Source organism: Pelophylax lessonae (genome assembly GCF_965119305.1).
Source record: "Pelophylax lessonae genome assembly, chromosome: 5".
Lineage (NCBI taxonomy): Eukaryota > Metazoa > Chordata > Amphibia > Anura > Ranidae > Pelophylax > Pelophylax lessonae.
This window is the reverse complement of record NC_138772.1, coordinates 171,828,423-171,844,011: the sequence shown is the minus strand read 5'-3', so window position 1 is coordinate 171,844,011 and position 15,589 is coordinate 171,828,423. Positions and strand designations below refer to the sequence as shown.

Here is a 15,589-nt window from a genome sequence, read left to right as displayed (position 1 = left end):
TAACAGCTATGGCTAGAGATGTATGGGGGGGTAGTTTTGGTCCAAAAAACACTATGGTGCTTTAGATAACTAAACTGCAACACAGTAGTTTGTGATGCTCTTATTTAAAAAAGAGAAGCTTTTGTGATGTAACCAACAACTTAAGGCTGCTCCTTGAAAAAAAAAAATAAAATGACTATAGCAATCTATGCTATGTGTGTGTCAGGCATATGCTGGGACCCACCTTTCTTTCAAGTAAAACCTGAACACTGCCCACTTCAGCTGAGAATCAGGATAAATTCTGTATGATGGCTAACTGTTCTTCCTGTATAATATCCAAGTGGTCAGCAAGCACCTCCTTCAAGCCTAGCTTAACCAGCACTGAGACAAAATAATTGGAAACTGTATTTTTTCAGACACAGATTTGCCAATATATTATGCAAGACATTTGTCTACAAACCATTTTTTATTTGCATTGCAAACAGTGGTACTATCCCATCTTGTGAACTTACAAACTTCTGATTGTCTCTGTTTCATATACGACATGCAATATGACAGATGTTATTGAAACTTTCCCAAATTAAAATTTTGTACGTTAACAGACAACAGAAAAAAAACACAAAATAGGTGTCAATTTATGTTACATGATTACAAAACTATGGTTAGAAGTTGGTTAAACTCCTAGCTTCTGGATAAATTATGTATTTCTTATTGGTAATTTCATTTATGATGTATTCTATGCCTGCCCAATTCGGGATATAACTAAATAATTATGCTAATTTACCTGCCTTATAATGGCAGTCATTCTTACTCATTTAGGAGTTGCTGATCCCTGATTATGGTAAAACTCTCCTTTCCCATTACAAGGTATGCTTACACACTTATTTGTAGATTTCCATAGTAAAAAACAGACAGATGACACCCAAGTAACTAACCTTAACCTTCTATTTTGACACATTAAATAGAACCCTGCACCATGTACAGCTTGTCATCTGAGCACAATAATGTGTTCTATCTATTACATATATGGTATATACATTTATTTTTTTATGGCAGCCAAGAAAGATAAACATTCAGCAATATAAAACACTTTTATTTGTCATTTTGGGGCCCCCTGGTGGTCACAGGATCCTAAGTAGCTGCTAAATTTTCCTATGCTTCACATACCCATAGCCATGGCTGACTAATATTATACAACATAAAAAACAAAATTTGAAAGCAATATACCTAATATACTTTTAAATCTAGCAGCTGAACCACTAGAAAGTATACTTAGCAATTGAAAACTAAAGGCATTCCCAGGGGTACTGCCAAAAGAATTATTCATGTGGAAAGTTTCTTGCTTTTTTAAAGAGATTAAATTGACCTACCTGTGGACCAGTGCTACCTCTTCCTCCCAGTAATCCAGGTGCTCCATGCTCACCCTGTGCCAATATTCAAACACTCATATTACTTACAAATTTTCTATGAATACATACTTAAACCATGCATATAATCAGATTTGGTGTAACAAATATATTTTTGTGATCGCATAATAAATGTTTAATTATCCTAACACGTAATGTAGTCTAATCTTTCAAGGCATATTCCATCTTTAAAAAAATAATAATTAAGGCCCTCAAGTTGAATAAAGAAAAAAAATGTGCATTTATTTATTGTATTTGAGCCTGCAAAGAATTGCAACCACTATCGTTCCTGCATAAAATTCCCCCAGTTCCATACTGAGGTACAGACCTTTAGCTGGTGGAGCTATCGATCTACGAGTTCAGTGTCATCATCGCACTTGAGCTTTATTGTGAACTAAGAGTATGTCTGCCACAGTGACAGATGGGACTTGTAGTATCTCCATTCACAGATTTCTATGAATAGTTGAAACAGAATGACACCAAATTTAAAATTAAACTGAATCCTGTGTGGAGAATTCTGCTATTCATGTAAGCGGTGGAGTCAGTTTGGGAGGGTTATATGTTATGCCATAGATATGTGTGTAACGTGAAATTAGCCTTTACCCAGCCTTTCACTTACCTAACCTTGAAAATAAAATGTTAACACATTATTACCTGAACTTGAAACTGCTTTGCCCACATAGGACAAAGAAACAGGTTCACCTTTTATTCTAGACCCTCACGGAATCAAATACTTCCCTTCCCTTTTACTCCCTAGTTGCAAGCAAAAGCTACCCTCAACTCCCAGTCAATGCCAGTTAGAGATTGTTCAGGGCAGAGGATCTGAGCACCATCTTCTTGCTCTTCTATGGGTTTGGCCAAATACCAAATACCAGCACTGTTATGAAATGCTATCTTCAATTTTTAGCTATTTTAGTAATTCATAACCCCTAACTTCTAATCCTAACCTTAACCTTTAGCCCAACATCTGCACCCTAAACTAAATTTTAACCTTAACCCTAAAATGTAACTGTAAGTAAAATTACACTATTTTTTTTTTTTTTTTGTTCCCCTGCACACTGCACAGTTCAGATCTTAGTAGATCACAAACAGTTGAGCATATGGCTGGCAGGGGGCCTGTGTGTGGAGGTTGCTCAAAATAAAAAACTAGTATAATTGTACTAAAAGGTTGTACTTTAATTTCTAAAATGCTTGATTCACCTTACAGACGCCCAAAGTACCGGTATCAAAGACTAATAGTCCCATGCAAAAGACTCAACATCAAATCAAACTGTTTCAGTAAAAGTAACTTTGATTTCAAGATCAAGGTTTTAGGAGCAACATCTCATGCTGTATACTGAGCTTAGATGGCTTTGTTAATTGTTTGACTGTTTCTAACATGCATTCTTGATCATTATTACAGAAGATGAGGCTGCACTCTGATGATGTCACACCATGGGTTTATAGCTTCTGATGCAGTCCCCACCTGTAGCCACACCCCTCTAAAGCATTTCACCTTAATGGGGCTTATTTTTAGGGGTTTAAATACACTTTTAAGGGGTGTGGCTATTGGCAGAGGTTGCGTCGAAAGCCAATTGATTTGAATAAAGCCATGGTGTGACATCATTAGAGTGTAGCCTTGTCTTTTGTGTTTGCTGCTATACCGAGTGGGATGGGCTCCTTGGGACTGGTACCTGGCGCATTAAACGACCAGAGAATCATTCACAGAGCTTGGAGTGGTAATGTTTACCTTTTATTCACAACAGTATATTCTTGATCAGCTAAAATGTTGAGTGCTTACTGGTATTTGAAGCACCTTCATACATCGTCCTAAACCGTCTCAGAAATGTTCTGAAGTCTTACTGCCAACCATTAGCAGTGTATGTAGGATGTACAGTATGTTTACATTTGTCTACTAATTACATAAAAAAACATGAAAAACCTAAATATATAAAAAAAACACTAGAAAAATATAGTAAGGGTGCAAGTAAAGTTTCATTGGGTCCCTTTTATTTTTATAAATAGCATCTCCAACAATAATGATTAGAGAAAGTATTGATCCAGAGAATTATTTTGACAACCTTTTTCAGGGTTATGAAAGAATCTTTTTTTTCCCACTATAAGTATAAATTGTAAGTTGTCTCACTGGGCTTTTGGTTTCTTTTTTCTAGATAAATAGTATTGAAATTATTTGATATTTGTACACCTTGCTATACTGTACAAGTAACATATTTTAGAAACATTTGTTTCACCTGTTCTCCGGGGATACCATCAATTCCATTCTCACCATCTTCACCCTGAAAAAATACAGGTTAAATATTCCTGAATGTATGTACTTTTATTGTACTTTTATGCTCTATCACACTAACAGTTAGCAAGTAACAGAGCGCAAACACACACACACACACACACACACACACACACATACACAAGATCCTTACCAATTTTCTACTTGCCAATTTACAATTTTGGTAGCGTGCACATATAACAAGAATGCTACAACCTTTAATTACAAGAATTATTTACAACATGCATAAGTCAAAAAAACAATTATCACAAATTTTAACTAAGTTCAGTTATAGCTCACCTTGTTTCCTCTAAATCCTCTTGTACCCTATAAAAAGATAAAACAAGGATTTGTAAATAAAACATACCAAATAATGATACATAGAGTGACATTACATAGAGTTGAACTGCCTTTTCTCTGGGACAATTCTGACATCACCACACCAAAGTTTGATCCAGTACAGCAAGAAATGATGTATGAAGACCAACTGCCAAGATATTAATGAGATGAGTGTCAGTGTTTTGGGCAATCTCTTCTGATATCTGGTGATTATGCAAAGACAGGTCTGTGCAGAGAAAAGCCACTATGGCAGTGATGGCGAACCTTGGCACTCCAGATGTGTTGGAATTAAATTTCCCATGATGCTCAACTACTCTTCAGAGTGCATGAGCATCATGGGAAATGTAGTCTCAAAACATCTGGAGTGCCAAGGTTCATCATCACTGCACTATGGGGATTACATTGTCTAATTTATCCTGATGTTAAAATCAAAGGAACATGTATCCTTACTATGTACTTGCATTGAAAACTATTTTTTTATGTATTTTGTATGTGTTCTGGAATATTGTAAACATTTCCAACAAACAGCCAAAGTGTAAAGCACATTTATGTGAAAGGCATTCAAAAAATTGCAGTTAAAACAAGTAACTCTTAACTCAAATGTTACAATTTTGCTATGATTGATAAAAAGGAGAAAAAAGTGCACAAAATACTATTCTGCATATGCAGTGCAGTATGCACTCCTGGCATCTGTGACATGGCAAGTGTTAGAGCCAGGAGCTGGAATAATGCATGCCAGCATTGAAATGACCCAGTGACCTAAGTCTGGGCTGAATGAAGACCAGGAGAAGAAAGCAGCAGCGGTGGGAGAGTATAGATCTTACAACACTCGGCCAGGTGAAACTAGGAGGTAAGTCTGCCATAACCTGTGAGAATGCACATTAAGGCAAATGTTTATAGACCTACTACCACTTTAGTTCCACTGGCATATGAAGTTGTGTAGCAGATAGAGAGAGCATGAACATGAACATTAGAAAAGCCAGAAGTTTTCCATAATTTTGCAAGTATACTGTCCATTTATTCACATCAGTCCTGCTTCTGTTACATCAATCAGGTTGAGTAAGAGTTCACATCCTCAAAAATCTATACAAAAAACATTTATTTAGCATAATTCTTGGTAAAATTTCTCAGCGATTGCTGTTTTATTCACAATTTCATGAGAAGGCCCTACAAGTATTAAAAAGTCAATTATGGGTCAGTCATCAGCCTTAATATTTGCAGATTACCACACTAGTAGAAAGCTATATACAATGCAGCAAAATTAAATATTTTACATTGCCTGTAAAACTTGCCTTTAGTCCTCTGGGTCCTGGGCATCCATCTACTCCCCGTATTCCATTCAGTCCACGTGGCCCTCTGTCACCCTAAGCAAGAGAGGAAGTTGGAAAGTTTACACAACATTTTTCTAATCTAATTGTTATTATATTAACAAGATTTGGACTCTTTACACAAAATGATGACTGCTGTAATGCCAAAATTATGCAGTGTAAGAAGCTACCTACTATGGTGTTGAGAGCAGAAGGGCCCAAGCTAATGATTTTCTACAAAAGCCACATGCATGTAAAAGGTAATCATGATTTGTACATTGTTAAAATACTCTATAAAATAATATGATGATTTTCCAACTGTGAAAGTACTGCTTTAATACTTATGTGGTGTCACATTTGGACACAATTTCCATGTTCTCCGCACTTGTTTTAGTGCCATCTTCATTCACATTGTAAAATTCAGTTTGTACAGCACTGCATTATTTAAGCAAGGCATCAAAATTTTACAAAGGAGGTGGATACTAGAATATTTGACATATATTCAAGCATCTGGTACAGTCTAGCAATATTAAACTAGCTTCTGCTAGTGTCACACTCCTTTCCTAGACTGACAAGGTAACATCTTTCTCTCTCATTGTACTGTAACTATGAAGAAATAACGTTGACACCTTAGGCTGCTTGCCTGACTAGAAACTCCTCCTCTGCTTATTTACAATATATAAAATGAACAGGTTGCAGTTCACAGACGATGGCTGAGAAAGCTGATAACTGATTGAAGTTTCAAGTTATTGTCACCTTTTTTTTCTATAAAAACACCAAACATGTCATACTTACCGGCTCTATGCAGTGGTTTTGCACAGGGGAGCACAGATCCTCCTCTTCTTGGGTCCCTCTTTGGTGCTCCTGGCCCTTCCCTAGCTTTTTTGAGTTCCATCCTGAACAACCTCACCAGGCAAAGGTAGGGAGACTCTCCACTGCGTGCTGTGTAAATGGCTGGTGTGTACCCTCAGCTGTGACTTATGTTGTCCTCCTGTACTATCTGGAGGGGGACCAGAGGAAATACCCACCTTCCAGGGAGGGCAAAATGGGGGTCTTGTGGAAAAATCATTAAGAAGAATGTGGGGTGCAGTGTGTCTGTGGGGTGCAGTGACTGTGCAGTGTGTCTGTGGGGTGGGGTGGGGTGTGTCTGTGGGGTGCAGTGACTGTGGGGTGCGGTGTGTCTGTAATGTGCAGTGACTGTGCGGTATGTCTGTGGGGTGTAGTGACTGTGCAGGGTATCTGTGGGGTGTGGTGTGTCTATGAGGTGTGGTGTGTCTATGGGGTGTGATGTGTCTATGAGGTGTGGTGTGTCTGTGGGGTGCAGTGACTGTGTGGTGTGTCTATGGGGTGCAGTGTGTGGAACTCAAAAAGCTGCTAAGATACATGATCACACACCTGGCACTGATTTCCAGCAGCGGTTGGAGGATTGATTTGAAAATGGCACACAGGAAGCCTGGTTTTGAGCTGAGGAAAAGCACAGCCTGTGGCACCCATAGCAATACTCCTCCGCCAGCCCCTTCCAGCAGATACATGGCACACCATCCCAACTGCTAGCTCCAACTGCGACCGGGGCTGGACAAATGGGGCAGACCACTACACTCACCATAGAAACGCCCCCTGTGAAGTCTGGGACCAGAGGTAGGATTTAGCTGTGCCTGTAATTTCATGTGGCCGCCGGTACCTGTTCAATATTATGTGCTGCTGAGGAAGTGAATATGGAGTGAGGGAGTGAGTGGAGTGCCGCGGTAACTGTCAGTATACACAGCACTGCACTAGTAACACACAGGAAGGTGACAGGCTGCAGAGACAAAACTGCGCCCCCTTAAATATTGCGCCCAGGGGGCGGCGGCACCGGCTGCCCTCCCCCCACGCTACGCCACTGACGAGGATACTGGATTTCTTGAAAAATTAACTGATATTTTTCTGCCCCTGGAAAAAGAAAATGGATGCAGTCGGCAAACCTAAGGACCGATACGCTGCAATATCTTATTTTTTTTTATTAGAATTAAATATACTTTATTTTTTTATGCAGGAAATAACTGCACATTTATTTCTATGTCTTAGAAGTCCTCTATTGCCCAATATCAAGGGCACTATAATATATAAATGTTGATTGACCATTAAGAGGTCTGTGCCTAGCCCCACCCTCTTCTTTGCCTCATCACTGGCCCATCCCTACAAAAGGAGGCTCCATATGCCAAAAGAGAAGTGTCAGAGGCAGAATGGAGCCTTTCCAATGGAAGATGATATTTGCATGATAAAGCAAACAAGGTTTTATGGACAACTGAAGACGTGTAGGCACTTCTGAGGGCCTGATTTATTATTCTCTGACCTACAGTGGGGAAAATAATTATTTAATCACTGGAGATTTTGTAGGTTTGCCAACTTACAAGGAAATGATGGGTCTATTATTTTTATCATAGGTGTATTTTAAATGATAGAAACAGAATATCAACCAAAAATCCAGAAAAAAAACACATTAAAAAAAAGCTATATATTAAGTTGCAGTTTAGTGAACAGAATAAGTATTTGATCCCCAAGCAAAACAAGACTTAGTACTTGGTGGAGAAACCCTTGTTGGCAAGCACAGAAGAAAGATGTTTCTTGTAGTTGGTGACCAAGTTTGCACACTTCTCAGGAGGGATTTTGGTCCACTATTCTTTACACATCTTCTCTAAATCCTTAAGGTTTCTTGGCTGTCTCTTTGCAACACGAACTTTCAGCTCCCTCCATAAATTTTCTAAAAGATAAAGGTCTGGAGACTGACTAGGTGACTCGATTACCCTAATGTGCTTCTTCTTGAGCCACTCCTTTGTTGCCTTGGTGGGATGTTTTGAGTCATTGTCATGCTGGAAGACCCATCCACAACCTATCTTTAGTGTTCTGGCTGAGGGAAGAAGGTTCCCCTCCTATATTTTACAATACATGGCCCCATCCATTGGCCCCTCAATGTGGCAAAGTAGGCCTGCACCTTTAGCAGAGAAACAGCCCCAAAGTATCATGTTTCCACCTCCCTGCTTGACTGTAGGGATGGTGTTCTTAGGGTCATAGTCAGCATGTTTCTTCCTCCTCCTATAAAAAAATGTATGGAGAGAGCTGAAACTTCAAGTTGCCAAGCGACAGCTAAGAAACCTTTAGGATTAAGAGAAGATCTGTAAAGAAGAGTGGACCAAAATCCCTCCTAAAATGTGTGCAAACCTGGTAACCAACTAGAAGAAACGTCTTACCTTTGTGCTCGTGTTTCCCCCCAAAATAGTACCGGGTCCTTATTTTGGCACCAAAAGACACAGTAGGGCTTATTTTAGGGGTAGGTCTGATAATGTAATGTGCTGTTTTCTCTCCCCCTTTCCCTCCCTGCCTGTCAGGAATCCCCAGTGTGAACCGAGTAAAACTCGTTGTAAAATCCTAGAATCCACTCTATTACAGTATTATATCATGCCCAATGTGTGTGTTTCTGTAATATAATTGTGCCAAATATCGTCGTTACAGCGCTGCTCGGTGCTTCCGTGACCCACCGGAAATCTCTTCCCCTCTTCGAGCACTGGAAAAGGAGGGGCTGAGATACCCCGCTGACAGCTGGGAGAAGAAGAGGAGAGGAGCGGTAGGTCAGCTGAGTGCTCAGCAGCACTGTACCCAAGATAATTGCAACAATTATATTACAGAGACACACACATTGGACATTATATAAAACAGCAATAGAGTGTATTCTAGGATTTTACAACTACTTTAAACTAGGGCTTATTTTTGGGGTAGGGCTTATATTTCAGCCCTCCCCGAAAATCACAGTAGGTCTTATTTTCACGGTAAATCATGTTTTGCTTGGGAATCAAATACTTATTTTGCTCACTGAACTACAACTAAATTTATAGATTTTTTTTTTTTTTTATGGATTTTTGGTTTATATTTAGTTTCTATCATTTGAAATACACCCATGATAAAAATTTTAAACCCTTCATTTCTTTGTAAATGGGCAACCTTACAAAATCTGCAGAGGATCAAAATAATATTTTCCCCACTGTATTTGTATACTGTGAACTGAATACAGCTTCACTTTAATGCTCAACTCCAACCAGCTCTTTGCTCTTTTTTTCATAGCCTACAAAAGGGTTTAAATACCTATTGAGACTTTAAATGTTTTCCTGTTGAGGAAACTCTCCCTGTCCTACCCTGTGTGGCTATTGGGGCATGTGGTGAAACTGAACTTTCCAGCAGTAAATGTGACTTTTCACCAAAATTTCTCTGGTGGAACATCAATCACTGTCATGCAAAGCACCTGAAACATTCACCAGCAGAGAATATTTTCTGAATGCAATATTGACAGTGTTTTCAATTTGCCTAAAATTGTATAATGTCTTACCCACCTCTAAAAAGTTAACAGGGCGTGCAATAGTGGTTTCACATTTACCCAAACAAATGTCACATCCAATCAGGTCCGGATTAACGTAGAGGCTATTGGAGCTGCAGCTCCAGGCCCCTACCTTAATATATAGGCCCAACAGGGTAGACTGGCCAGTTTGGAGCCCCAGTAGGCTCCTGGAATCTCCTACAGCAGGGGGAATCTGACAGTCCAGGGTGATTGGTACCACAGGGGTGGGAGATGGGGAGGGGTATTACAAGCTCCGATCTCCTTGTATGGCTTTCTCTCTTTCAGCTGCTTCATGGAAAGCCATAGAGGAAGATCGGTGCTTGTAATTGCCCCACCCCCACACTCTACCAATCACCCCCAACTGTCCATCAGATTCCCATTGCTCTCTGGGTCCCCATGTGCTCCTCAGCCACTCGCAGCACTGCCCATTTCCTTCCTCTCCTCTCCCGCCAGCTGCTATAGGGGATGTGTCAGGTTGCAGAGGAAGGGGTTCAGTAAATATGTCATTTACCTACCCTTTCCTTGTCTGAATAAATCTGTATCGATCACTGACACTGTTAATACATAACTGAAGCATAACAAACTGTGCTTACTATGCTTCAGTTTGCAAATAGACAGGAGTCTCTGTCTCCTGTTCATTCATCTACAGTGCATCTTAGGCTACAAAGAAAGAGACTGGGGAATGTTTCCTTAGTCCCTTTCTCTGTTTAAAATGTGAGACTTCAGGGGTCTGTTTAGACCCCTGATATCTCCCAAAAGCCCCAACTACTGACACCACCCACTGACACCCTTCCCCCAAAAAAAAGCATTGTGAAAAAAATAACAAAAATTAAATTGTAAAAACATTAAAAAATAAATAAAATAGTATTTGATCGTTAAAAAATATATATATATATATAAAATATTTTTTTTCAAATAAGGGCTCATCAACATGGGCTCTTTTGTGCTTACTGAGTGAATAACCAGTTTGTTTAAATAATTAATTTGTTTTAACAAAAAATTGTTTGCATTTTCATTTTATTTACTTCCATTAAAAGCCCACCCAAATCCTGAGCACCAAACTCACGATGCTCTTAATCCGGCCCTGCTTTAAATGTGTTGTAAACTGTTTTTATTTAAACTTGTTTATTAAATTATTCTAAAAAAGTAAGATTAAGCAGATTATACGTACAGTTCCACCTTCCTCCCCAGGATGTCCTGGAGATCCTTTTCCACCAGGTCTTCCCTAAGGTAAAAAAAAACACAAAACAAAAATCAGCTCTATACACTTTATTTATACAATTATTGGGACAGACATTAAAATTGCTCCCACAAAATACATTATAATAATAGAACCTACATGATTGGTTCACTCTGCAAAATAATTTTATTTTTTAACTTTGTAATGTTTTAGTGTAAAGGGTGTGAACCCAACTGCTTAATGCTCTTATATCTTTTGGTATTAGAATAAACAGTAGAACATTTACATATAGCAAGTTCTTTCTATCTCTGCTGCTTACCACTTGCTCTAAGGTGTCAGGAGATTTCAGAGGTAATGAGGACAAATGAAACAAGGTAGAAAAATCTTTCTGTTCACCTTAACATATATTTAAATATGGAAGTTTTAGTATGCAACAGACAAAGAAAAAATAATGTAAGCATTGAGCATGGATCACGGAGGCTAAACTCACAAAGCTAACACACTGGGAGAAGGATACTTATTAAAAAAAAATGAATTTCAGAGATTTGAAAATAACGGTGACATGGCTAAAATAAAAAGATCCTTATCCTTGTGTTTAAAGCTTTGTAAATGTAACCCATTGCTAGGATTTTTTTACCTTTAGTTTTTTGAATGAGGTGTAGCTTTGTTGACTTTCATCATCCAATCATGTGCAAGCAAAGATGCTGTTATTTTTTTTATTTTCAAGTGATTGTATATTCCTTGCTAGACATGTGCATGATGAACAAATTTGTTTTGTTTCATTTTGTATAGATTCTTTAATCTAGTTATTTCATTTAGTTAAATTTGGTTGACTCGTTCAATTCGTATATGGGATTCCTATTTGGGATTCGTATTTGAGATTCGTTCTACGTATTTTTCTAATTTGTTTTAAAAAAAATTTCATTTCGACACGTTCTAAAAAATCTGTAAATTTCAAATCAATCGAATCAAAAATTTTAGATTTTTTTTTTCGATTCAAATGCGGCAGCTGAGTAACCAAACATCTGATTGTTATTTATACACATTGATCTTGTTTGTAATAATAATATATTTATTCAAAATATGCGAAGTGTTATAATTAATAAAAATAGTATCATACTTTCAACATTTTACTATGTACAATACTGTGCTGAAGTTTTAGCCAGGTGAGAAAAAATAATGTCAAGTACAAATGCTTTTAAATATTTATATGTTACTGGTTTCTTTTTATCAATTTTACACTTACAAAGTGAATGAACTAAATAAAAGTCTTCATTAAATGATTACAATGAGTATTTAAATCACCTTTGGCTTAAAGGAGAAGTATAACCAAAGCTCCTTTGGCTGTACATCTCCTATGGATCACAGGAGTGCAGTTAATTTTTCACTCCTGTGACCCGTTTTTAGCAGAGAGCGTGCTGAAGTCCGCTCTCTGCCGACGTCACATAAGTCTGTCCAGGCCTTGCGTTATCATGACCACAGAGTCAGGGATCCACCAGATCCCTAGACTGAAACCATAGGCGTGCGCACAGGGTGTGCCGGGTGTGCCTGGGCACACCCTAATCACCTAGGGCACATTAGCATTATCGCTCTGTTTGCCAGTGAGGAGATGGGAAAGATCTCCCTCAGACCTGCTCTGCCATGAGAGAAGTGCCACACACTTCTATTTCACTTTTCCAGCAGGGAGAGTAATGTACCGGGGCCATATACATGTAGGCAAACACATGCATGTGTATTTAAACTTTGGGGTGCACACCCTAATGCAATAGGCTGCGCACACCTAGGACTGAAACCTGGCTCAGCCTCTCAGTAAGCCGCTGGCCCCTCCACAGCCCAGTGCTCCAGTGAGCAAGGAGGGGGCAGAGCAGAGAGCTGCTGACTGTCAGTCAACAGCTCTCAGCTCATGGAGCTGTGGGAACCAAGCGATCGGCGGTGTTCAATTGCTCGGTTCTCAGTGTAGAGGCGCCGGGGGACAGATGCAGCTTGAGACTAATGCTGCATCCACCTAGGTAAGTATAAATCTAAAAAAAAACACTAACCCATACTTCTCTTTTAACAAAAATAGCATTATTTCGAAATGGTACACTAATAACACACACAGTCTTTGATTTAACAATATGTTTACAGTTCAAATTCAAATAGAATTCGATGTAAAATTCAAGTCGAATTTCCATTAGAAATTAGAAAATTCAGACTAATTTTGTATCTTTATTTGGAGAAAATTCTGTAAAATGTGTTTCTACTGAAATTTGAGGATTCGGATATATCTAAATCTCCAAATAATGAAAAATTTGTCTGAATATTTATTTGGAACTAAACGAGCCTCACATGTCTATTCCTTGTAATGTGAATTTCGCCAAATTCACTAAGCTAAGAGAAAGGTGCCTTGCAAAGTGAAAATTCTCTAGCAAAGTGATCAGCCTATTTGCCTATAGTAAATCAACCATGCTGTGTTACTGGAAACAATAGGTAAATGTATACTGTATATTTTTTGTATGTGATCATAGCAACGTCTTTAAAAATTACTTTACGCATACATTTCAGTGCTGGATGGACAAAAACAGCAATGTGTTAAGTATTTCTGCTCTTACTGAATGCTATAGCAGTGTACCTTATCTACATCTACTTTAAAGTAAACAGTTATGAATGTATTTACAAAAAATTTTGCTAAGCTACTGGGATTGTGAAAATGCATGTGCATTTGTTCTGTGTGAATGGGGATGATAATGAGTGTTAGGTTATTTTTTCTTCAGGTCATACTGAAAATATTTAAGTGTAGCAACCTGTCTAAATCACCCTCTGTTGTTAGTTTACCTGACCTTTTTCATGTTACTAGAATAAGCCTTGGCTCACAACTTAACTACATAGATAATGTTTTCTGAACTATATTACTCAGGTATGAACTATGTCTACAAGAGCCCTCTACTTTAGCAAGGTTACTGCAGAACCTTATTTAAATTCCATCAGGACTTATAGGTGACTGATTAATCTTTATTTGCATTTTAATGCAATGTGTGTGCCTGTGTGACTATACGAGATTTAATATTACTCCATTTTAACAATATACTTTTATTGCATAAATTATGGGGCAGAATACTCCCGTGGTGTGATTTGCGGCCACGCAGCCTATCGGAGGAAACAAATCAGTTACCATTTGTCTGTGATGGTGTGATCCGCGGAGGGAGAAAGACTGAGTAGCGTCAGGTTGCTTTGGTGCCGGCTATTTAAAAGCGGGTTGAAGACGAGGCTCTGACCCCGCATACAAAGTCCCGCCTATGGACGTAACGCGTACAGGGGGAGGAGCTACGTCTGCAGTCACCGTGGCCATCTTTAAATCTATCGTCTGTATACTGATATGCCCATACACATGCACTTGGTGGAAGTGCTTTGTTTGTAAGTGAACTTTATCCTTTTAAATAAACTTGGTGTGTTTACGGAGAGCACTAGATGTCTTTCTTTTTCACTTGCATATACATGACCAGTGGAGCCAGTGATATCTACATTGTGGATTGATCTTTGAAGGATTTATTGCCATAGTGATGGAAAATTCTGGTCTCATCAGAGAGGTGAGAGGCTGCTGTTGTCTGTGGTGGATGACCTGGACTCATTCTTTAACACTTATATATTTGATATTGGATACTTCTCCCATGGGGATTAACATCCTGACTTTTTTCATCCACCTGTTTCATGTTTCATTTCATGGACTTCTTTCCTATTGAATGTTTATAATATGTATTCAATATGTTCATTTTGTTTGAGCTGCATTGATTTCTGTTTTATATTCTATTGAGGACTTTTATGTATTGTCCTTGTAGTGTTCAGCTGACAATCAATATACCGTATGTATGGTTGTACATGCACTTATATATGTATGAGTCATATTAGTTATATCTGCGCTGAATATTTTTCTATTGATACTGCAGAAAAGAGACAAAGTTCTAAAAGGTAATTCCAGCATGCATCAAATTTTAACACGCAGAACCTTTAAAGCTAAAATCCAACCTAAGCATATATTGACCGAATACAAAGGCCATGTGAATTCTTACTTGAATTTTGTTGTTTGTGCATCTCCACCAGATCTATGCAGTGATCCAGCATGAAATAACTTCTGCAGTTTGTCTCTCAGAATTTTTTTGTTACAAAGACCAGTCACTGGTGTTTTCTCTTCCGGCACACTGTCTGGTCTTGTATTTGCCCCCTGTAGTTTTCTACAGGCAGTCTGTAGACCCAGGGGGGGGTCCTACCCATCACTCTGCTTTTTGCACAGGCTATATGCAGCCTAGGGATCATGTCATCACTAGAAAGTAATATCTAGGCACGTAATGTAGGGTTGTATACTGTGTGGCCATTAAATTATACATTCAATTGAAAGTTTTTGTGCCAAGATTTCAACTTTAAGTAAAGAAAAAAAAAATTTCCAACTGTATTACAAGAGTTTTAATATTATCAAAGGTACTCAATACTGCACTTACGCTTGTAGACAGAAAACATCTGGCTGAATTTTACATGGTTACATACTTATCTCTCTAGCTATGCTAGGAGATTTAACAGACACGTACAAGGATGCACTATAGATTTAATATAATTCATTATTCTCATAGTACTACACTGCACAGAAACACAGACCAGCTGCAATGAGTTAGCAGATCACAACAAGTCTACATGCAGTATGTAATATATACCTTCAGTTTGGGAATAAAACTCTCCAAACACAGCATAACAGCCAATTATCAGGAACAAGAAAAC

At 38.4% G+C, this 15,589-nt stretch overlaps 1 protein-coding gene across 1 annotated transcript in view; it reads right to left on the bottom strand.

Moving 5' to 3' along the window:
* LOC309556062 (collagen alpha-4(VI) chain-like) overlaps positions 1 to 15,589 on the bottom strand; it is a gene marked incomplete at its 5' end in the record, with an annotated part of 225,801 nt that overhangs the window by 143,957 nt on the left and 66,255 nt on the right. The window contains 5 exons of the mRNA XM_082258374.1: positions 1,350 to 1,403; positions 3,617 to 3,661; positions 3,952 to 3,978; positions 5,283 to 5,354; positions 10,835 to 10,888. Of these exons, the coding sequence (XP_082114500.1) occupies positions 1,350 to 1,403; positions 3,617 to 3,661; positions 3,952 to 3,978; positions 5,283 to 5,354; positions 10,835 to 10,888 (252 nt within the window). The remainder of the gene's footprint in view (positions 1 to 1,349; positions 1,404 to 3,616; positions 3,662 to 3,951; positions 3,979 to 5,282; positions 5,355 to 10,834; positions 10,889 to 15,589) is intronic.